The 24,403-nt window shown below is 36.0% G+C and overlaps 1 protein-coding gene across 1 annotated transcript in view; it reads right to left on the minus strand.

Moving 5' to 3' along the window:
* Window positions 1-24,403, minus strand: part of DSCAM (DS cell adhesion molecule) — a gene marked incomplete at both ends in the record, with an annotated part of 361,720 nt that overhangs the window by 103,723 nt on the left and 233,594 nt on the right. Inside the window, 3 exons of the mRNA XM_081327319.1 lie at window positions 4,653-4,781; window positions 7,124-7,220; window positions 9,665-9,861. Coding sequence (XP_081183445.1) covers window positions 4,653-4,781; window positions 7,124-7,220; window positions 9,665-9,861 — 423 coding nt within the window. The remainder of the gene's footprint in view (window positions 1-4,652; window positions 4,782-7,123; window positions 7,221-9,664; window positions 9,862-24,403) is intronic.

Below are 24,403 nucleotides of genomic sequence, written 5' to 3' on the forward strand. Positions count from 1 at the left end.
CAGTTTATGACATAATATAAAATGTTACATAACACAAAATGCTGATGTTTGACTGTGCTATGTAGTTCACCATGGGCTATTTTCAAGGCAGATACACCTCTGAATGTATCCCAACTTTTCCAGTGAAGGTAATACACTGTAAATTCTGCCATTGTTGAAGGCATTGAGGAACCATAAAGAAATGTCTTTGAAAAGATGATCCAGGGGTCACGGATTGTCTAGTTACGTACATTAAAAGTTATGTTAAGTTTGTTCTCAGTGAAACATAAATTCCAGTTCCTATAAAAATATCACTGAAGGATTTTAAGAAGAGATTGGACAGCCATTTGTCTGAAATGGTACAGGGTTTCCTGCCTGAGCAGGATTTGGACTAGAAGACCCGTCTAACTCTGTTATTCTATTAAAAATTTGCCTTTCATGTTTTATCAGAGTAAATAAAAGCCCTTTGATATAAATACTTTGCAAATTTGAATCACCTTGAAATACTCAATGAAATGCAGCAGTCTGATACAATGTAACTAACCTAATGGAACAGATAAACTCAAAGACCTATGTCTCAGTTTGGCAGACAAAATTATGATCAGCTCTAAGAGAAATTAATGGGATTGTGGTGGAAGTAATATGTGATGAACAAGAAGCTATAGTCCTCCAGATAATTCAGTGCAAAATGTGGATCTACTATGTGGACAACGCTTCTTGTAGTAGTAGTAGCAGCAGCAGCAGTAGTAGTAGTAGTAGTAGTAGTAGTAGTACTAGTAGTAATAGAAAACACAGGTAAATGGAATCAAATTCCCCAAAATAAAAGAACAAACTGTCCCTTCTAAACTTTATTAGTTGAAAATAAAATGGCATGCTTCAAACCCAGGTCTAGCATAAAGTAATTCACACAAACCAGTTTTTCAATTACAACAATACAACCCAACACCAAACAAAAGGTGCACGATACTTTGACTAAGCAGCAAATCAACAATATAGATTTAATTTTCCTTTGCATTTGTAAAACATATAATTAAGGACCTGACAGATGTATCTCACTTCAACATACAACACTGTCCTCCATCACACAGCAATCAAAGAACACCTAGATAAATTACAACCACTTTCTTATCAACTTCCTAACCAAAAGCCAACCAGTTCAGTAGTCACAGCAAAAGACAGTGCCCTCCCAAAAAGCCGTTCCTCCAAACAGCGGTCAACACCATCAGTCACATAGTAAGCAACCACTACAAAGAGATTAGAATAGTTAACAACCAAATAAATAATTTACCACTGAGAAGACATCGATCATTTGCAAAATAACATCCGCTCCACAGAACCATCCCACCCAAGCACACATAAAGCAGGCAAAATAGAATATATTATTCCAGGAAACCCAGCTTGTGCATCAATTGTGTTGCCTAATAAAACAATGAAATATTTGCAACCCAAAACCAATTTTGGAGAACTCCAATTATATATATAATAAGGAAAAATAGCTAAGAGAAAATATGAAACATGAAACTAAAGGAATAGCATTTTTCTATTAAAAACAAAACAACCCACCAGCAGCGATCTTCAGATCACCAACATGTGATCTTTAAAAGAAGCCGGAAAGAACTGCAAAGAAAAGTGAGTTATGCTTCACCTGTTTCTGAAGACCCAAGTTTATGAATAGGCATTATTATATAATTTTTTAAAACAGTATTTTATACCTTAAGGCATTCATATGCTAAATTCTGTGCTGATTCTTTTATTAACTATAGGAAACTAATTTGTTTCTCACATCATTTCTTTGGTTCTCCTTCCTCAAAATATATTTGGCAGCATTCTTTTCCATGCCTTTTGTTAAATGAATGATGTACATCATACCCATCTGACATAGCTAGGGATGTATAAAGTTAAGGAATGAATTCATGCCTGGGGATTCTAGTTGGATATTTCAAAGGACACATTGTTCAAAGTTACAACTACACAAATATTCTAATGAGAGGTAGATACCATTTGGAATGGGGGAAGCAAGCATAATAGTTGGTGTTGTAATGGTTAAGGTGCTGGCGTAGAAATAGGAGACTGAGTTCAAGGCCTCTCTTAGGCATAAAAGTTGGCTGGATGACTTTGAGCCAGACACTCTTTTCCAGACTGTTTTTTACAGCATAAAAACAAATACCGCCCCCCAAGCACCATATAACATTAGGCATATACAATATATAAATATGAAATACAAATATAAAACACCAAACCAACAATGTAGTGGAACAAGCAAAATTGGCTTCTAAGGCCAATTAAGAACCGGTCTTAATGGCTTTCCTAAAAATAAATAGCTTGCCATATATTGGGAGGCAGCTTGTTCCAGAAAACAGGAGCAACCACAGAGCTTCTAGGGCCCCTACGATAACAAGATTTTAAAGAAGCAGGCTGTCTCTGTGGAAGTGTGGAAGGCAGGCAGATATTCTTGGAAGAAGGAAGTCATTCAAGTAACCTGGTCCTATGCCATGTAGGGCTTTAAAGATGATAATTAGAACCTTGAATTGTACATGCAAGCCTACTGGAAACCTGTGCAGCTCATGGAATTTGTTGTTATATGCGCATAATGAGATACATCCCAAAATTATACGCACTGCTATATTCTAAATTAACTGAAGGTTTCAGAAGGTTTTCAAAGGCAGATCAGGAAGAGTGCATTGCAACATTCTTACCAGGAGCTGACCAAGGCGTGCATGACCATGAGAAGGGTCTCCAAATCCAGGTGTTGGTCCTCCCAGGCAAACCAGATAGGAAACATGACTTGATAATCTAATTCTACTTTATTTTTTTATTTTTTTATTTTAATCCCATTTATATCCCGCCCTTCTCCGAAGACTCAGGGCGGCTTACAATTTAAAGCACAAACCAATGTGCTTAGCAATAGCCTTCATTCTATGTATATGCCTGCTTATTAGGGCTTTCGCCCCCCCCCCCAAGCGGCATTATTACAAAGTCAGCTTATTGCCCCCAACAATCTGGCTCCTCATTTTACCTACCTCGGAAGGATGGAAGGCTGAGTCAACCTTGAGCCTGGTGGGATGCGAACCTGCATTAATTGCAGGCAGCTGGTGTTACTTAAGGAGGCATTAGTCCACTGCTCCACCAAGGCTCCATTAATAGTATTTTGTAGGTTTGAAGATCCCATCACCACTTTTAACTCCTTGATCAATTAGGGTGAGTCCCTTCCTAAGTTTCTTTCTTTGATTGTTAAGTCAGTGGGGCTCCTCCCTCACTTGTCTGAGTGTTTTGTAGGCAACATCTCTACCTCCTCCATCAAGGTCATCCACACATTACATTATACTAAGGATGAGTGCAACTAGTGCACACAGCACATTGCCACTGCTATCAGCTGCTTTTTAGGCAGGACCTGTGAGTCCAGGAGAACCCTTAGACTGTGCAACAAGTCTGAACTAAAGATGGAATTCCTCCAATTCCCAAATCTTGTTCTCAACTTGATCTTCCCTATCAAACACTCCAGATTACAGACATTTCATATTAAACACAGTTATCTGATTGCTTATGTAGGTAGAATGGCACCACTGACATATAAGATATAGGCTCAGAGAACCAAGGTTTGTAAAACTAAACTCATCATCATCAACAACATCATTCTGACCATCTTTAGAGAAAATTAAAATTAAGGAGGAATGAAAGGAAAGATCCTCCAAAAGTTTTAGTTTTCAATAGTTTGAGGAAAATTGGGGGAAAACTTTTAAAGGTTAGGTTTTCCATTTCTGTCAACCTTTCAATCATTCTATCCACTGCAGAAACTATTAGGTTCCCTCAGTGCTCTTGGAAGTAAAAATATGCCTTGTGTTTCCCAAATGCAAATATGACAACCTTCCTGAAGAAGAGTCACTGGCATGAATCCAGCACCACAGCAGCATAGAGAAAGCAGGCTAAGGCAGTGCCACCAAACTCACTTTTATCATGGATGATGTTAGGGCAAATGATATTTTATTTTGGCTTTGCTGACTCTTGAGGACGTCACTAGGAAATAAGGGTCTGACAGGGAATAAACTGCCTTTCTATGTTTAAGAGCCAGGGTGCTGCAGTGGTTAGAATGCAGTATTGCAGGCTAATTCTGCCGACTGCCTACTGCCAACAGTTTGAGTCTCACTGGCTCAAGGTTGACTCAGCCTTCCATCCTTCTGAGATCAGTAAAATGAGGACCCAGATTTTTGGGAGCAATATGGTAACTCTGTAAACCACTTGTGGGGGGCTGTAAAGCATTGTGAAGTGGTATATAAGTCTAAGTGGTATTGCTATTGCTATTCTCTAATAATGTTTTCTGCTCAGGCATCTTTAGTAATAAAGACAATAGTTCTTCAGTCTTCAAGCTGTAATTGAAACCATTCTGCATAAAAGGTTAAATCTATGGGGAGGGCAAAGCAAAATAAGTAAACTCAGACATTTATTCTTAATTTTACAGAGTTCATCAGCTAAGATAAAAATAGACTCCTCATAATTGAGAAAAAAAACTACAAATTATTCCATATTTGGCATATTTCATTAAAGTCCTTGATCAAGCTCATGGAGCAAAAGCAAGATCATCATCCATCCATCCATCCATCCATCCATCCATCCATCCAAACAGTAAACCAGGAAATATTGCAAAGCTGTAAAACAGAATTCACAGAATATCGTACCAGACTTGTTTTTGCATTCTATATCATAGCCTGTGATTGGACTATTTCCATCGAATCCCATGGTCCATCTTAGGGCAATGCTACGTGCTCTCACTTCTCGAATTTCTATTTCTGGAGGATCTGGGGGTTCTGGACAAACAGACAAACTCCGCTTTAATTAAGAGAAAGAATCTTTGGTGAATCAGCTACAGCAGTTACAATGACATGAAAACAAATGCTACATCAACACTAGACTACTTTACCATTTTCCTCACTCGCTGAATTTTATATTCATTTGTCCCTTTCCATAAATTCAGAAATACACTTTTCACATTATCTTATTTAGAAATGTAATATGTATAAAGTTGTTATACTAAATCTTCTACCAACTCCTTCCCCAGATCTGCTGTTGCCTACAAAAATTCATATGTCAATTTTCTGTATTGTAAATTTAAGTAAATTAAGATGGCAGTACTATTAAAACTGAATCTACCTCTACATGTCTTATTATGTATGTGTTAGTGCAACACAATCAACTGGGAAAGAGAGATAATCATTTAAGTGTTAAATTCTGGCAGGTAGAAGCAAGATGGTAGAAAATAGCTTAAGGGGATACAAAGGTATCTATTATGTCCTCTTAAGCTATCATGCCATTCCCAGATGGCAGAGATACTCTTATGACATTAGTACTGAAGAAAGACTCAACTATGACCCATCTGGCTATGGTATATGAATATAAAGGAGCTACCATCTTGCACTCTTCAGAACATCAGTTGGTTTGGGATGGCCCTCTCAGTTTGTGTTTGGCGTGTATGGAGGCTGGGGGAAAGTGGGGGGAGGGAGAAAAGGGAGGAACATGTTTGTACAAAGTGATCTAAAAATTTCTTAGCTAGTCATATTATATCAAAATTAAGCAGTATAGAAGTCTTGCAAATAAGTAATAAGAATAAAATTGTTTACTAAAATTATCTACATCAGTGGTCCCGAACCTTTTTGGCACTAGAAACCGGTTTTGGAAGAAAATTGTCTTCCATGGAGTGGGATGTGTGTTTGGTGGTTTCATGCTGCAATCTAGATCCAGCCCATGTGCAGATGAAGCCTCACTCACTCACCCACTGTCTGTGCAACCTGGTTCCTAACAGGCCACGGACAGATACCAGTCTGTGGCCTGGGGTTTGGGACCCTGTATCTACATTATATGATGCATAAGCCAATATTGTGATTATGGGTTTATGTATCTGCATTTTATGTGTATTTAATTTGTAAAAATACAGATATCTACTGAAGTATACAACAGTGAATACTCTGTATTAGGATATAAAGAAGAACCAGCAGTTCCTCCATAATGCATAGTAGTTTCATCTGAAATGTTTAAACTGAAAAAAACCCTAAGGTTTTGTTTCCGGGATAGCAATGATATTTATTGTAAATGGGAACTAGAATCCCAGCTTACTGTGAATCCTAAGTCGATATGGGATCTTCTATAGAAAAGATTGAAGACACAGAGTTGAGAGCAAGCATGATATGTAGGCCGTGTCCTTGATTTTTGTTTGACTATGGCATTTAATATCACCTCAGCTATTCTAGAACCTACCAATTCCTGTCTGATGATGATTCCTTTCCTTAGTGAGAAGTATAGTTAGGGAAATCTGGTTTAGGTACATGCTGACTATTTGGATTCAGAATATAAAAATGCACTGAACTTGCCAGAAGATTTTGATGTACTTCATTCAAAGCATACCGTTTTTTAAAAAATTGCACTATTTCTTCTTCATAATTGAAATCAGACAGTTTTTATTTAGGTTACTACAAGCCTAAAATTACCTAATTAAGATCACCAGCAAGCCTAAAATTACCTAATTAAGATCACCAGCACACTTCTATGAATATTAGAAAGAAGCAAGTCCTACTGACTTCAGTTGAGTTTATTCTTTATCATATAGCCTGAATCTCATTATGTCAACAGTGTTATTACTGAATAGTAATCTAGTTAGTAATATATAATATCAGACTATGAGACCAGCTGTAGGGAAACTGCTGTAAAACACTTACTTAGAATCACATTCATAGGACACTTAATTCATGAATGTGTTGCTACATGAACAAATAGTACCTTAATAAGAAAATGTTTCATTCATAAAATCTGACATAGGGATGCTGAGCTCCTTTAAATGTGATACCGCTTGGTGGAGCCCCAATGTAAGTAAGGACTTTTAGTTTGTTTTATGTTAATGTTATGTTTAAATCCTCCTAATCTTTCTTATTATATCAGATTTGCAGATTTAAGCCAATTCCATCCATAAACAACATATTTCATGGGTAGCTGTAGAGTTCAGGTTTAATAGTTCCAGTGGTAAGTGGAATCTGAACCTCTACAGTTTCCAATAAATATATTTAATTATGACTAATCCCCCCAACAGATTTCTGAGCATGACATACACTTACTGTACTACAATAGCTGTGTTTTTTTCCTTATGTTGTCCTCTTCCTACCTTGCACAGTGAGCTGAATTATTCCACGGTCCTCTCCATATGAATTGATGGCATGGCAGGAGAAAAAACCAGAATCTTCTCGCACTGTTGGCAAAATCTATATTATAGATTGAAAAGAAGAAAATACATTCAATAAGAAACATTGAAATTTAGCCTATTCTCCACTGCAATATTTGATAATGTTCGGAAAGTTTATATGGTCAGTAAACCATATTGCAGCTACATCAGTTTTGCTGCAATTCAAAGTCCCATATCCAAGAAGTTGAGTTTAATGACAGCAAATTATAACAGCTACTGAAATAGAAATTATTTTTCTTGTGTACATATTTTATATAGGTTATATTTTACATATAACCTGTTTTTCCTTTATACCGTCCAAAATGACTGAGATACAATTCCCAGATTCTATTCAAGCAACTTGCAGAACCTGTATTTCTTAGCTGTCATTGGTAAGTAGAACAACATCATGTCAATATGATTCCAAATTATTATTTCTTGTTCTTTTCTTGTTAGAAAAGCCAGTTTTGTTTTACAATAATAATACAACATGAAAGGATAAGTTCATTCTGATTTTTGTCTAGCAAGCCTTTTCCAGTGAGTTTCTATTTTAAATTTACAATTTGTCAACAGATCATTGGTGAATATTAGAGCAAATATAAAATTATGTATAAAAAAGCAGTTGTATCCACTTGAGAAGCTCTGAAGTAGTCCTTTAAATCCAGAATAGGTTTTGTTACTCTCAGAGGTTTGTGTGTATTCTGCAGATATTATTTCTGGATGATGAATAAGACGTAATTTATGCACAATTTAATTCATGCACAGATTTAATTCATGCACAAAATTTGATTAAGTCCAGTTTCTTGCCTGCATAAGAAGCATTTACATTTGGATTGGGGACGTGGTGTTCAAAAAGAATGCACATCTGTTGTATTTTAGCATGCATTTCTTCTTAAGAAATATATAATATGTCAGAAGAATTATAGTAGTCTTCCTTGTAGAAGGATTATATTTATTCTTTGTGGGGGACATGAGTGGAAGACTGATTTCTCCTTTTTGTCATTTATTGGCTAAGGCAAGAAGTCTCAAAGAGCTCTGAAACTAGCTGCAGGTGCTAGGGAGGTAGGAATCCAAAATTTTCCCACATTTTTGTGTATGTTATCACCTAATAACAAAGTCACAAAAATACATTAGGGCCTGGATGGTTTTAAAATGAGGAATATATAGGGTAGAGAAGGACTTTAACATCTAGTATTTTCCAAGCCAGAACCAGTGCTTTACAATTCTAATTCTAGAGTGTCCACCAAAACATTTGAAACTTATCTCCTCAAAGATAGCAAAGAGCACTGAACTATCTTAATCTTTCAAGTATATCACAATTCTTCCTCCAATCATTAACAGTATACCTACTCTTCCTTCTTTCTTCTCCTCATTCTGCAGTTTCTTATGTATCTTAAACAAATTCTGCAGTTTCTTATGTGTCTTAGACATTGTCTAAGGTCATTCGGGATTGAATCACTTAATAAATCTTTAGTATGGAAGAAAGGTGTACATAAGGAGAAACTGGCACATTTTTACACACAAGGGGCTTTTGTGGCATCACAAATCACTAACACAAAGCTTCAGTAGGGCTGAGATTCCGAATTGGGCTGCTTCAGAGTAACTACTTAGGATTCATCTTAATTTAATACAGGATTTATCCACATCCAATGCATATCCCCACTAATACAAAGCCAAATCATGAAATTGAAAGTTGATTTCATAGGCTTGATAAATCATGTGACATGTCTAATTATGCTATCCTGAATGGTAGGAAGGAGGAAGGTTATGAAACTATTTTTTTCTGCAGATCTGATGAACTATAGAGTTGTGCAAAATGATTCAAGCTGAAAGCATTTTGAGCTTGAAATGTCTACTCTGTCAGGGTTATTAACTGGCTGAAAGTATTGCAATGCTGTTCCAGCTGAGCAGAGTGCTCCACGACTGTTTTGGATTCAAAGTTCACTTTGTGTAAAGCCAGAGCAATGTTAAAATGTCAATACATATATATAGTGAATTCTCATCTAAGGAGAGATGAAGACAGAATTGGAATTTCTGTTTGTTGGCAATGAAGGAAAATAGGAGTAAAGGGTCTCTGTGGAAGAGAATCTTCTTCACTTACTCTGGTAATTTGGAAAAAAATCATGTGTCCTTATGAAGAACAGATGGCATGATTCTGAATTTTCTAGGAAAATAAAGTCTTTGATTCCATCTTGATTGGGGATAGTTGTAGTCCAATCTATGTGGACAGCATCAGATCTAGAAAGTCTTCTGAAAAATTACTGTCTTTAATGAAAACAGGAACTAATCCAAACTAAAGGATAGTGTGGGGTATTGTCAAGAGATATCAATGAATATAGCCTGTTTTATGCAAGTCATAGTGAAGCTCTGTGGCTGAACAGCACAGCAGAAAATCAAATCTCTCCATTGGTTCTAGCGTGTTTTTATTCTTGGACAAAATGGCTGTCCATATTGCAAATGCAAATACCAACTTGATCTTATCACCTGTAAAGTAGAGATGACTTCATCACCCACTTCTTTTGTAGAAACAAAATAGCGGGACATTTCAGGATTAATTATCCTATCTTCTTTCTCCCAGCGGACTATGATGGGTTTTTCCCCATGAGCTGTGCAACTCATCTCTTTCTTTTGACCCTGTGTTGCCAAGGTGGTATTTGGATAGGAGGTTATCATAGCAGGAACTAAAAATAAAAATAGTACACATTACTAAGTTGGATACAAATGTGCAACAGAAAAAAGGAATACAAGGTTGGACAGGATGTCTCAATAGTTCACCTTACTTATATCTAACTGTATCAAACATGTTATCCTTTCCTCTTAGACATCACTGGTCTTGTGCCCTCCGGACATGTTAGGATTACATTTATGGAACATGAGAGACAAAGTGGGATACTGATTAAAGTGTTGGATTAAGAGTGGAGAGATATAGGTCCCAGTCAATGATCAGGCACAACACCTCAGTGGATAACTTTGAATCCTTCACAACTTACCTCAAGGGAATGGTAGGGGAAGTTAGAAGAAGGCAATGCTATGTAATGTATCTTAACTTGAGCTCCTGAAGAAAAGGCAGGATATTAAATACTGTTGAAAACTAGAGTCACAACTTATTTGAAGATCACAAGCACAGGGCTGTTTTAGGCACATTTAAGGAATTCAACACACCCACTTAGTTATAGAGTGGATCACCTCTTTTAAATGATTTTCTCTAATTGCTGCTTTAAAATGCTAATGTTTGGTGACATAACCTTTATGCATGCTAGCGCTACTGAGGTCTGCGTATGACAACTTGTCAGAACACAGTGCTTCCCATTGGAATGATTTCTGAAGTGTAGCAAACTGATTTTCAAGCCAGCAAAGTGAAAGCAGGACTCTCATCTGGACATCATAGCACAAACAAACAAACTTGAAAAGATTTTCAGTGAAAAATAAAATGCTTGAATAGCATTGTTAACAGCAATTTGGAATACCTTTATTCTGCCATGCTGCCATAAAATAAGTGGCTTTATTTAATTAAAATTGAAAAAACCCTGAATATTTACAATGAAGAGATAATAGAGAATAAATTTACTACTATATTTATTAGTGTTATAAATTATTTTATTCTGCTTGAAGCTGGGCACAATTAAGTGAGTTCAATTTGGGATCACTTGTAGTGCCTTTATGGACACGATCTTCCCTTCAGCTTCCATCGAAATTCAAAGCATAGTCTTGACAAACATAATGTAGCTACACATAACTCTAAGCATAATGCAGCATTGAAGCTATGCATGCACAAATGGATCTGCATTTGACTACTTCACTGACAAGTGTTCAGGGGCCCTAATTTATTGATCTTGTACTTCTGTGCATCGTTAGGAGCTATGGGTGCTTAAGTGCATGAAAAAGCAATGGTATAATAATGAGGAGCTTAACAACCCTCTTCCTTTATAAGTATTGCTCTGTTTGGAGTACAATGAAGCTCTGGAGAAAACAAAACTAAAGCTGGACAGGCTCTGCTGATTCTCAAATGCCATTTGAATATTGTCAGTTTGACTCATTTCTGCTTCCTCCCCCACTTTTTGGAACATCATCCTGCATACACAGCTCTCATCATCTGCTTTTCAGATTTTGTTCTAAATGAAATTCTGGAAGGTATTTTAAATAATTGACATTAGTTTTCATATAATCTTCTTTGGAATGTCATCTTCTACAAATTGCAATGCTGAATTATCTTTGACTTTCCCTCATTTAAAATAAGGCAATCACCAAGGCATAAAAGTTTCCTTATGGTATATAAATGTTTTAAAAAGGACACATTCCTCTTCTGAGGCAGTTTTTAAACACCCAGATAACATAGTTACCAGAAATTATTTCTCATCCAGATTGCTACAGATGAAGCAATTGAAGGTCTTGTTTAAAGCAGGGGTCCCCAACCCCTGGTCCGTGGACCAGTACAGGTCTGCAGCATGCCAGCAACTGGTCTGCACAAACAAGGATAGCCCCGTCCACAAGGTGCAGGCAGCACACAAAACCACGCCCCCTCTAGTCCGCGGAAAAACCTCTCTCCACATTACCGGTCCCTGGTGCCCAAAATGTTGGGGACCTCTGGTTTAAAGGATCTGTAGACTTAATCAATTTAACACGTCCTGGATAACATGGATTGAAACTCCTGGAGTTCATACCAATTATAAGAATGCCATAATATAACTTGGAAAGTCTAGGAGTTGTAGTCTCAACATAACTGGAGGTCAACAGATTCAGAATTAATCTATGAAAGGATATTTATATGCTTTGTGTATCTTTCCTTGATGTGAATTTTTAAGCAAATTACTGTGTTTGTGTGAAAGATCAATAGATTGGTGGAACTGTGTTCTTCATTTTCAATGTCAACAGTAAACAATTTCTTTTTTATTAAAGAGTTTTACAAATACATTTTAAACATAAAAAAACATAAAAACCCATCCCCCCCACCCCCACCCAATTCCCCCTCCCTCCCCCCTGACTTCCCAGAGCAAATACAGGGTATTGACCCTAACAATCTTAAACTATAATATGCAAACTAACTATAATAACACTTTAAGTCCTATCGCGCTTTAACTCTCCTTAAAAATAACTAAATAATAACAAATCTTCTAAATCTAATACTCATTCAAATGCTAAATGAAACTTTTTGGTCTCATATTTATTCTGGATATAATCAATCCATCTTCTCCATTCCAAAATATATCTTTGTTGCGAATAGTCTTTCAAATATGCTGATATTTTCGCCATTTCTGCCAGGTTCGAAACTTTTAAAGTCCAACAGTAAACAATTTCTTAAATCTCATTTTACTGCCATCAATTGGAAGAAAATATTCATTTAAGCTTATTCTTTGATTTCTGCAGAAATCAAATCAGAGATATGCAATTCACTTAAAAAGTACAAAAGACAGTTCTCTGTATCCAATCAAACTGACGAAGGGAGTATTTAAATTCATATTAATGGTTCAATAAAACATATTTTATTTCAAAGAGTAATTTCAAAATATTTCATCTTTAAAAATACCAAGTGATATGGTGTAATAGAAGATGTTCAGTTACAATTCACACAAAAGAGTAAAAATCGTGTGGTTTAAATTTTACATAATTTATTGCATCGCATTGCACTCATGATGAAAGCACCGAAGTGCTTCCGGGTTGAAAAGATTGACCGGTGACATCACTGCTGCCTGGGGACGCCCAGCTGGGGGCTCTTTTCATGTTGCTGGCAGGAGCTGGAGTAAAGGATGGGAGCTCACCCTGCCCTGTGGCAGCACTTGGATCTTGAATGCAGGCTTGCTAACCTCCCACCCAGCATCCTAACCACATGAACCACCATTTATGAAGGTCACACACTGTTTTGAACTGTAGAAATTAAAAGTATGGGCACTGCCAGTACTTCTCTGTAAATACTACATTGCAACCATATACAGTAGGCGATCACTGCTGAGTCCATAGGATGACTGTGGTAGCACCCTGCCACACTTCATCACTATTCAGTACAACATATTTTCCTAGTCAACCTGGCTTTGAATAATAACATTGCTGATTAACCTAAACATTTCCTTGGCCATTACTCTTGTGGTATATGTGAAATACTACCCAAAATATATGGAATGTAGCAATGTTGAATTGAGGACATTAATTTTCCAAGACACACAGGTATCACATATGAGATTCAAGGTGCTGGTAATGACCTTTAAAGCCCTACATGGCATGGGTCCGGAGTATCTTAGGGAGCACCTGCGGCCGGCATCAACTTCCCTCCGCCCAGTGCGCTCCCACAGAGAGGGCCTCCTCAGGGTGCCACCGGTCAGAGAATGCCGTCTGGCAGCCCCCAGGGGGAGGTCCTTCTCTGTGGGTGTGCCGGAACTGTGGAACCGTTTACCGGTTGAGCTCCGGATGGCGCCCGACCTTCGCTCCTTCCGACGGGATCTTAAGACTTACTTGTTTGAACAAGCCGGCCTGGCCTGATGGGTGATGGGGTTTGGGTTTTATTACTGCTTTTTAATGTATTTTAACTTATTGTTTTAAGGTATTGGGCACTTTGTTTAATTTTTTCTTAATTTTTGTATTCTTGTATTAGTATTTATTGCCCTGTTCACCGCCCTGAGTCCTTCGGGAGAAGGGCGGTATACAAATAAAATTATTATTATTATTATTATTATTATTATTATTATTATTATTATTATTATTATTATTATTATTATTATTATTATTATTATTATTATTATTATTATTATTATTATTATTTGCACACATTGATTACTTCATTTCACAAAAAACACAGGACCACTTCAGGTAACGGGATTGGAAAGAATTCCAAAAACCAGATTCTCTTTTTAACTCTACTTTGTTTTTGATAATGAAGAGGAATACAGTGGGAAGAAGGATGAGGGAAAACCTCCTTTGGACAAGAAACTTTCCATCCAGCACAAAGTATTATACTTAACAATGATGTATATTGTTATCATTGCTTCTACTGATGATTTCTGAAGTCCAAGATACCCAGAAAGCAATATGTAGCTTGCTTTCTTCTGCCATTACATGTTCAAGAATTAAAATATTGCATCAACACATTCTCTGTACTTCTCTGCATTTCTCGCAATAATCTTTTAGTGTAAAATCTTGAATTGTGTAGTTTTCCTGCCTTCAATAGAAAGATTCCAAAAATTCCTCTAATAGGATCTCACCCTTTGTTTTCTACTTTGATAATAATTGAGTAGTGATGCCCTCATTCATAGACTTTGTATATGCACATGTAGACATGCCAACAATGTTAACACTTTTCAAATCACTTGCTTTCTCTGCTGGTAACCTCTCTTTCAGAGAATAGTGACAATTTAAGCATCTGCTTTAGGAAGTAGTCATATGGTTTTTTTTAAAGGAACAATAACATCCATAAAGTACACACATTTTACATCTGCTATTTCTTTTAAAAAAGAGTTAAATTGAAGTACTGAAGTTCACTCAGGGTATAACTGAGAGAAATGTCTCCTTTAAACTGTATTACTATTATTACTACTACCATCACCACCACTACTACATTAAAGGAGTTTCATAATTTCAGAACAAGTGGGAATATATTTTTCTCCTTTGATTTTGCTTATTGGTTTATCCCAGTTGCAAAACTTCAATTTGCTATATTCTGGACAGCAGCATGGAGTCTTCAGTTGCATGGGCAATTAATTTATTTAGTTATCAAAATACTGGTTACATTAAGCCCAAGCAAATGAATGGATTTTTGTTTATGGAAAGTATGGCACTATTTACTTTGAATGAATGTAAATACTATAGGAGGATTATTTTGCTTTTCATACCTGGCAAAGTTTACTTGGAAATGTAAGTGAAGTGAAAACAATAGAAATTTGGGAAGTCCAATTGGGTACACTGACCAGATTTACAGAAAGCATGAAGTAAATGAAAAGGTTTGAATTATGGTTTACATCAGGGGTGTCAAACTCACAATGTCACATGACGTGTTGTGACGTATCATGACTTTTTTGCCATTGCCGGCAATGGGGTGGGCGCAGTTTCACTATGATGCATCCAGCCCACGGGCCGGTAGTTTAACACCCCTGCTTTACACAAATATAGAACTTAAGCTTAAATGCTTATTGCAATTAAGAGTAGTGAATGTTGGAAACAAGACTTTTATGAGAATAAATAATTATTATTGAATTGATCCATATTGAGCATAAAGACAAGGATATGTGATATCCACTTTATTGCTTAATGCAGGGGTCCCCAACCCCCGGTCTGTGGGCTGGTACCAGTCCACAGCATGCCAACAAGTGGACTGCACAAACAACCAAAGCTCCATCCTCAGGATGCAGGCAGTATTCAAAAACACTCCCCCTCTGGTCCGCAGAAAAACCTTTCTCCGCGGCACAGTTCCTGGTGCCCATATATAGAATTGTTTTAGTGATGTCAGAGGCAAGTTGATTAGTAAAATGAATGCATGCAATTTATTGTAAGTAAATAATGCTATGCTATTGGCTTAAGATACACGCAATTTGCAGCACATGATAAAAAGTATATATGATGCAATAAGGGCCAATGGGGAACATGGATACAATTTAGGGTCATGGATCTGAATATTAAAATATCAAAGATTAAATGAAAAATTAAAAGCTACAAACAAATGGTGAAAAATTAGGGCAAGAGGATGTTCATTTATAAAATGTTTACTGAAGATGAGAAAAATGGAGAATTGTCAACATGTGGAAATTATGATAGCAAGGTACTGGATATGAACAGTTGCAAGGAATAAATCTTTGTCAAATAAAACAAAAATGACTCTATATAAGAGTATGCTTCTACCCACCTTTTTATATGGAACTGATTGCTGGCTATGTTGTGAATGAATGAATAAATAAACAAAAAAATAAAATACATTTGGTGTGGATAGTGTGTGTAGCAAAGCAAGAAGAGTTACAATGCAACCATTTCCTTCCCTATTGATTCCACCTATCTTTCCCTTCCAGCCGTTATTTCATTTCACATGTGGGTCTTTTCTCTTTTTCAAAAACACTTTTCATTCCTGCTTGAATAAGAATGACAACAGCTGAAAATCTTGGCAGCTCTGCAAGAGTATTGTGATGTGATTGGATGTGTCATGGTAAAGGCTGTGAACATTTAGAGTTCATCTCATATTCAGTTAGAAGCAATTTCAGGTCATATTAGAAGAAAAGGAGGTGATTTATTTTATGTGACAACAATGAATTTTAATCAAAGGATATAGTCAAAATAAAGTCTAGGTATTTTTTTTTTCTTTTTGCCTGAATTCACAATAGGTAAGTTCTTTTTTATTATTTTTGCAAGAGCCCTTTTCATGTTGCTGCATTACAAGCTGCACTCTTCAAATAAGACACCAATAAGTCCCACCGCTGCTTAGATATCTCGTTCTGTCTCTAAAGTCTTTGACAGAGCTGTAAAATAAATGGGATTTGATTCTGCATTGTAATGGGAATATAATTTCCCTTTTTGCCTTAAGTGAGCTCCTAGTAACCAATAAAAAGAAAATGGTAGGAGGAAGATTGACAACTGTGTTCCCTGAAGCAAATTTGCAGTCAGTGCTTAAGGAGATTCATCAGAGACGTTGCCAGTTCAAGAGGGAAAAAAAATCCTATTCACCGAATTCTCTAAAAACCAAGATTTGCTCACAGGAGTAATTATTTTTATTAACCCAATGGATACAAAGATAGACCACAGATAGAGTTCATCTTTAGATATGAAATCATTCACCAAGTCAGTGGGTGAATGAAGAAACCAGAATCATAGAATCATAGTGTTGGAAGGAACCTCAGAGGTCTTCTAGTCCAACCCCCTGCTCAAGGTAGTAGTCTTATATCATACCAGTCAAATGGTGGACCAGTCTATTTTTGAAAACTTCCAGTGATGGAACACCCACAATCCCAAGAAGCAAGTCATAAATTTATCCTTACTCTTAGGTTGTATCTCTCTTTGATAAGCTTCCACCCATACTAATACAGGCTAATACTTTGGTCCTTCAACTGTTCAGCATATGATTTAGCCTCCCGACCTTTTAATATCTTTGTTACTCTTTTCTGCACACTTTCCAGGGTCCTGTATGTTTTTTGCCTCATGGTGACCAGACTGGATGCAGTATTTCAAGTGTGGTTTCACCAGCATGGGGTAAAGCAGTGCTATCACTTCTCATTGTCCCGACCTCAATAGTCTTTTTTATATGAAAAGCATCTGTTTAAAAACACAAAGAGCTCTCTTTGCAAAATGGTATCTAGCTCAGCAGCAAAGCTTAGAGTGCTTTCTGCTGATGAAAGACTCTTTAATACACAAAAGAGTACAAAGGAAAGGATCTGGGTTTGCCAATTCCTTCTCATTCCCACAACCCCAGAGGCTCTTAAACCTGCTTCAGAGATTGCAGATTCACCACAAACTTATAAGAATTGCATGGAGAGTGAGAATCCAAAAGAATCCAAAAAAATCACCTCCTTTGTTATTCTGTGGGCAGAAGTCTCCATCTGTTCTTCAGTCTTCAGAGGGGTAACATTATGTATATATGGAACATTTATTAAAAGTAACTATTGCCAGTCTAAATTTCCTCTGGGATAGACCTGCAGAATGATGCAAAATTTGGACTTTCAGTTTTGATAGAAAGCTCAGTTGGTCACTTCTCCATCTCCAAGACCATGCTAAATCTACACCATTGTGGAGGGTGCAAAACGAGGACTATTTTTCAACCAGTGCAGTTCTGCTGTTGCTTTCAATAGCAGCAAATAAAGAAAGAGGGAAAACATGAAAAAGCAGCTCTACTGTTGCTAATGCTAACCATGAAATTGTCCCCATTCAATGAAACAGCCTAATTTCTCTGCCTGGCAATAGTTTGGAGAAGATATTCATACACCTCTAGTCTCAATATTATTCCTTACAGCTCCTGTGTATTAAAAAGGAATGAAAGAAACAACAATCTCTTGATATTAACCAAATTTGCTTTAATGTTCCACTCTTGAAAGCATTATCCCATCACTACCTTTATATGGGCAAATGTCCTAATTTTCTTTCTAAGAAAAACTGGATGATAACTCAGACAACTCATTTGTTGAACAAATATTACTGAATTGTATGAAAAAAAATCAAAACTTTTTTTTTAAAAAAACCTGGATTCATCTATGCAATTTTACTTTCTCTCTTTAGCCACTTGTTCTTTATATCAAACATGGATTCTGCATTTCATCCACTTGGGCATGAAGGGAATCATGCCGTTTGTTTAATATAACTGCAGCAGCAGATCAATAGAGCAACCCCTGATGTCAGTAATACCCGACAACTGTTTGGAACATTTATACTCTCCAAACGTTGCACGTGCATTATTTAACTGTAATTGTATAAATTAAACCTATAATATTCTCTCCTGTATTGCAATTAGGACTATTTTGAGAAACTCTCAAAAATATCCACAGTGTTTCTTCTTTTGGAAATCTTGTTAACAACATTGGATGCAACAGAATATAGAAGGATGAATGGCTATGACAGGCATGGGAAGTTATAACATGGCCTCAAGTTGAAGGATTTTTTTTTCTTTTTACTAGCACTAAGGAAGCTTCCTACTTAATTAAGGCACTTGAGACCAGGTATGTTTGTTGAAGATATATAAAAGGGCAGAAGCTAGGAGGAGGTTAGCTGTGTTTGTTGGACACTGCTGGTAAGGTATCTATGCTGGATAGCCTGAATGTGCTGTGTGAATCCAAGCACTGCCAGAAGACCTTTCTGCAGTTGAGATCCTGCAGAAGCAAAGAGAATCTGCAAGAGAGGTCTGCAGTGAATTGGCTGCTGGGAAACACCTCAGAATTTGGAAAGGACAAACCAACGCATCTATCAGCAAGGATAGGGACAGCCTGACAAACTGCTGAAATAACTTTTTTCCTGTTCTCTCTTCTTGTTTTTTTTCTCTCTCTCTAGGCTGGGTAAAAGCAAGACTGAGAAATGAAAATACTGAAGCTGTTGAGTGAACTAGGCATGTTAGGTAGGATAAGAAACAACATTGTGAAGCATGTGAAGGGTAGAAATAATTAAGGAAATGTAAAACTTCTCATAGTCTCTATTATTTAGAGGAGAACAGACAGTGAGCATGAATGGAAAATTCCTTTCCCTTTCTCCACTTTCTGACAAATAGCAGCAGTGGTAGGATTTGGAATGGATCTAGGCAAAAGATAAACTGAATTAAAAACAGAAGAAATTTGGTGCAGCAAAAGGAATAAAGAATATGGCACCAGAAGTCTATTCAGGAAAGAATTGCAGTGTTATAAGCAGACCTGGATATTCAAGAAGTTATTATAGCAAGAAACAACTGTGAAGATAGACAGATGGAATGGAGACATCTCCAATTAAATCTAATATAACAGAGGAAGAATTAAAGAGTATATCCTCTCATTTTATACTTGATTATGTGCTATTAAGTTGGCGTTGGCTTTTAGCGATCACATAGATACTGTAGATGTTGTCTATGGAGTTTCTCATTTGTTTACATTTATAGGATCACATAGAGCAGGGGAGTCAAACTCGCAACGTCACATGATGTGTCGTGACGCACCATGACTTTTTTTCCATTGCCAGCAATTGGGTGGGCGCGGTTTTCGCCATGACGCATCTGGCCCATTTGCCCGGCAGTTTGACAGCCCTGACATAAATAGATGTTCTTCATGATGATCAGCCCAAGGTCCGATCTTTCAGGTTTTTCTCTGGTGCACTCACGGCTACTGTAACTGAGTCAATCTATCTTGCTATTGGTCATTCTCTTCTTCTTTCTTCCACTTTTCCCAGCTTGGAGGCTGCTTCAGATTGCTAGGAGGTAGGATATGGGAATGTCCATATGTAACTCAAGAAAGGGTCTGTGAATTGTGGATTCCCTTGTCAGATGGGTTGCAAATGGTTCCCTAGATAGATATCCAACTGAGGAAGATGCCAAAAGAAATCCTTTTGGAATTAGTTGAGCTGACAGCTGTTAAAAAAAAGTGCCAAATCAGAACCAGAAAAAAGGGAAACATAAAGCCATAGATTGACTAGCAGTGCAGAACAAAATGCTGAGGTGCTGGAGGGTGGGGATGGGGGAACTAGATGGCAAAAGTAATAGTAATCTCTTTCCCCTTCTCTCTCTTTCCCCACTCCTTTTTGGCAATGCTATGCTTTTCTCCCTTGGAAGCAAAAAGAATTAGTGTTCCAAAGCCTACAATTAGATAAGTAACTGTGGCAGAAGAGAAGAGGTATAAGCTGTGCTTGTTTCCAAATTAAAAAAAAGTTTAAGGAACTAGATAATTACACACAGAATATTTTTGTTAAGTTAGTTTATATCTTCTAGATAATCATTTTTGTGCAGAAAATAGGAACAGGACTTTGAATGTGCATGACACAAACTGCACTGGTTCTTTACTGTAATACTTTGTCAACAGCAAATTAATTTTGATTAATTTATCAGCTAGGTTTTTGTGCCCTGACTAGTTCCTAGTCTTGCCCACCCTCTGGCACAGAGCAAGAATATATTAGGAGAAGCAAGGCACTCATAGAAGAAAAGGCAAGCTTTTATTCAAGAAGCTATTTTATAGAGACAAAGCTTTCATGCAGGTTGGATTTGGAGATATTTTTTTTTAAGAAAGAGGCATAGATATTCACTCCAGGTAAATAAAACATTTAGGTATTGATAATTATAAATGAATGGTGTACTCAGAAACACAGCTATTAAGGGAATACTAATGAAAAAAGGAAAAAAATAGTGTCAATAGGTTACTTGGATCAACAATGGCACAGATGATGTAATGATTTATTAAAAAAAATCTAAATAAAATAAAAATAAATAATGCTGAGAGCTGTCTGGGGAATAGGATTTTTCTTTAGGGAAAAAGGTATGAACAAAACTGTATGAACAAAGATGTATTTGATTATCATTCAGGAAGTTACTATCAACTATCTCTTGATATCATTGCTAACGTAGGCAAAAAAAATAAAAAAAATTGATTAAGTTTATTGAATTTATAGTTATAAACTGATTATAGTCAGTTGGCATATTGTATGTAAAACCCAAAAGTACATACCAAAGATTATTTAACATATGAATTCATTTATATTGCAGTGCCTTCCCTGTAGAACAATATCTCCCAAAGATATCCATCTATATTATATCTCTCACTCTGATGAAGTTTCATAAGTCTTTAAAAAAATTAACTGTTCTCCCAGTTTTGTGGAAAACGTGTTGTAGAGCCTCTTTTGTGTGAGGGAACATTTATTGTCCAGATGCATTTTTTTAAAAACATTTTTTAAATGTTTTAAATCTAAAAAAATGTTTTTCCTTTATTGTTTTCTACTAAGTTTGGTGCAAGATGGTCTCCAAATCTCAAAAATAAATACATTTGAATTATACTCTTAATGAACTTCTGACCAACCCTATCATGTACATGTACTTAGAAAAAAACACGTTAATTTATCTAAAATATCTATTATCCCCAATATATAACATTTAAAAAATATTTAAAATGGCATGATTTCATTGGCATGATTTATTATGAATTATTCTTCTACTACTCTGACCATCAAGTAAACAATATTTATGAATGATTAATTCCAATTTGGAAATAGGTCCATTAACAGAAAATTTTAATGGTCACTTTTGCTTTTTTATACATCTTGATGTTGTATCCGCACACAATACTGCATCTGTCTTCAAGATGGTGGAATGTGGGCAAGAGTTAGCTGGTTTGCAAGATAGCTTTTAGATTACAGATCTTAAACAATGTAAATATAACTGGGACATAGAACAATGTAAATATAACCGGGGTAAGAGGGGGCTTTGGTTATAATTGTAATATATCCCCCCCAGTTCTGCAAAAAACGATCAGTACTACATGTTAACAGAAATTGTCTCATCTGGCATGGATATGAGTAAGATTGCTAACCTTGTTTACGTAACTTAATCTCACTAAAATATTATATTTAAAAATATTATATGAAAATCTCAACTGTTCAAAGGCCATAATGGGTAAGACCTTCTGGTGACAAATATTTTTATTTTTTATTTATTTTAATCCCATTTATATCCCGCCCTTCTCCGAAGACTCAGGGCGGCTTACAATCTAAAGCACAAATCAATGTGCTTAGCAATAACCTTCATTCTATGTATATGCCTGCTTGTTAGGGCTTTCACACACATCCCCAAGCGGCATTATTACAAAGTCAGCTTATTGCCCCCAACAATCTGGGTCCTCATTTTACCTACCTCGGAAGGATGGAAGGCTGAGTCAACCTTGAGCCTGGTGGGATGCGAACCTGCACTAATTGCAGGCAGCTGGTGTTACTTAAGGAGGCATTAGCCCACTGCTCCACCAAGGAGCAATCTTCTGAAAGATTGTGAATTAGAATGTAAGAGGAGTAAATGGTGAAGAATATGAAGAAATGGCATGGCATGGCATAGAATAAACAGTTATTGAAATTGAATTTGAAGAATTAGTATGTAAAGTATTGCATGATTCAATGGTCAAAGAATTTTGGATATAATGTAAAGTTTGAACAATGAGAAAACATGTGGCCAAGGCATTTAAAATTTACATTAAATTATAATTTAAAATATTTTTTAATAAAATGATATACTGTTATATTTCACACTGGATAAATTGTCAGAAACATATCACTTTCAGAAGTTGTATGAAGCATAATCACAATTTAAGTTCATATTTATGTAAAAATATTGAAATTTCAAAAAGGTTCACAAATGTTTAAGCATCACTATATATGTTTCTCTTATCAACTATAAAGAGCAGAATGCAAAGGTACTGGCATTATGAGGAACATTCATTTGCACTGAATGAATTTAAATAAAATACATGACATATAGCCTAAGGTTAAGGCTAACTGAGTATTTATTGAAAATTAGCCTTTTTAGAAATATTGGAATGTGAATAAAGTGCCAGATGACTGTTTTCATCTTGACTGTCAACAGCAGATGATAAAGACCTTACTCTAAGTACCTTGAAAATAATATACTTACCAGAAATCAATTAATTTGTTGAAAACAAGGGCTGCAAAATTAATCTATATTTTTTTTTAAAAAATGTGAAACTTCTTTAGTGGTGAATGAAGAGCTACAGTTGTAGTGTATCTTCATTTCATGACTTCATTCAACAAAGAGCCAATTGAATGTGAACTATCTGGCATGACAATTAATATGAGAACAAAAATAATTTGAAAATTGTATTAAGCAGTATTCAGAGAGTTAGCAAGAGGGTAGTCTCAAGATTGTGCAGGTTCATGTACTTTCAAAATGTACATCCAAAAAGTGGAAAGAATAGTTTTCAGTTTTGAGATAACAGGGTGAGATATCTACAGCAAATGCTTAGAAGTGTAGATAGATACAGAATAGGGGATTATTGTGTTCACCTCTAAGCATCACACCTGAAGGATTCTACTGTAGCAAAGCAGGGCAGCTTCAGAAAGGGGCAGTGAGGACAAGAAACGTAAGTATAAATCTGTTTAGCCTTTAACTAAAGTCTGAGGAAGGAAATGTAAGTCTGTTTTATATCATTGAGAAGATGTTCAAGAAGTTTTATATCCCAAAATGAGGATGCAGAATAACAAAGGGCAGATCTTAATTATACAGAGAAATGATCAAATCTATGTGTACACTAGGAGCTTAGTTGAAATCTATCAGAGATGTTTTAAATTGCATCTCTGCAATGGGTAGGGGGTTAGACTTGATGACTTAAATGGCCCTTTCCAAATCTTTATTTTTCATTTTAAATAAAAATAAATTAAATTAGAAGATTTATTTCTTCAAGAAATATTTTCAGAGTTCCTTTTATCTGTATAGATAAAAGCAAATAAATATTTTTTACATTGTTGTATTCTCAGTTTTATTTTTAATACCAATACAAATTATCATGTGTTTAACTGTAAGAACTAGTTTATTCTATGGCATTTAACTTCTGAAAAATCCTATTTACCAAAGTACATATACTTCACAAGGCTAACCTATCTTGAAAATATGTAAGAGATATTGAGAAATCAGAAGTGCAAAAATGGACAAAAACATATACATTTCTTCTGTTGCTGTTAATTCACTAGAAAATAGGTTTAATATTTTTTATTTGGTAACTGTGATCTGATAAGCTTATCGGTATATATCTTTTAAAAATGGGATGTAAAGTATATTTGGAAGAAATGTTTTTATTATTGCAGTTCTGAATATTCCTGTTTTGGTAC

Source organism: Vipera berus, assembly GCF_964194415.1.
Source record: "Vipera berus genome assembly, chromosome: 4".
In the NCBI taxonomy this organism is placed as follows: domain Eukaryota; kingdom Metazoa; phylum Chordata; class Lepidosauria; order Squamata; family Viperidae; genus Vipera; species Vipera berus.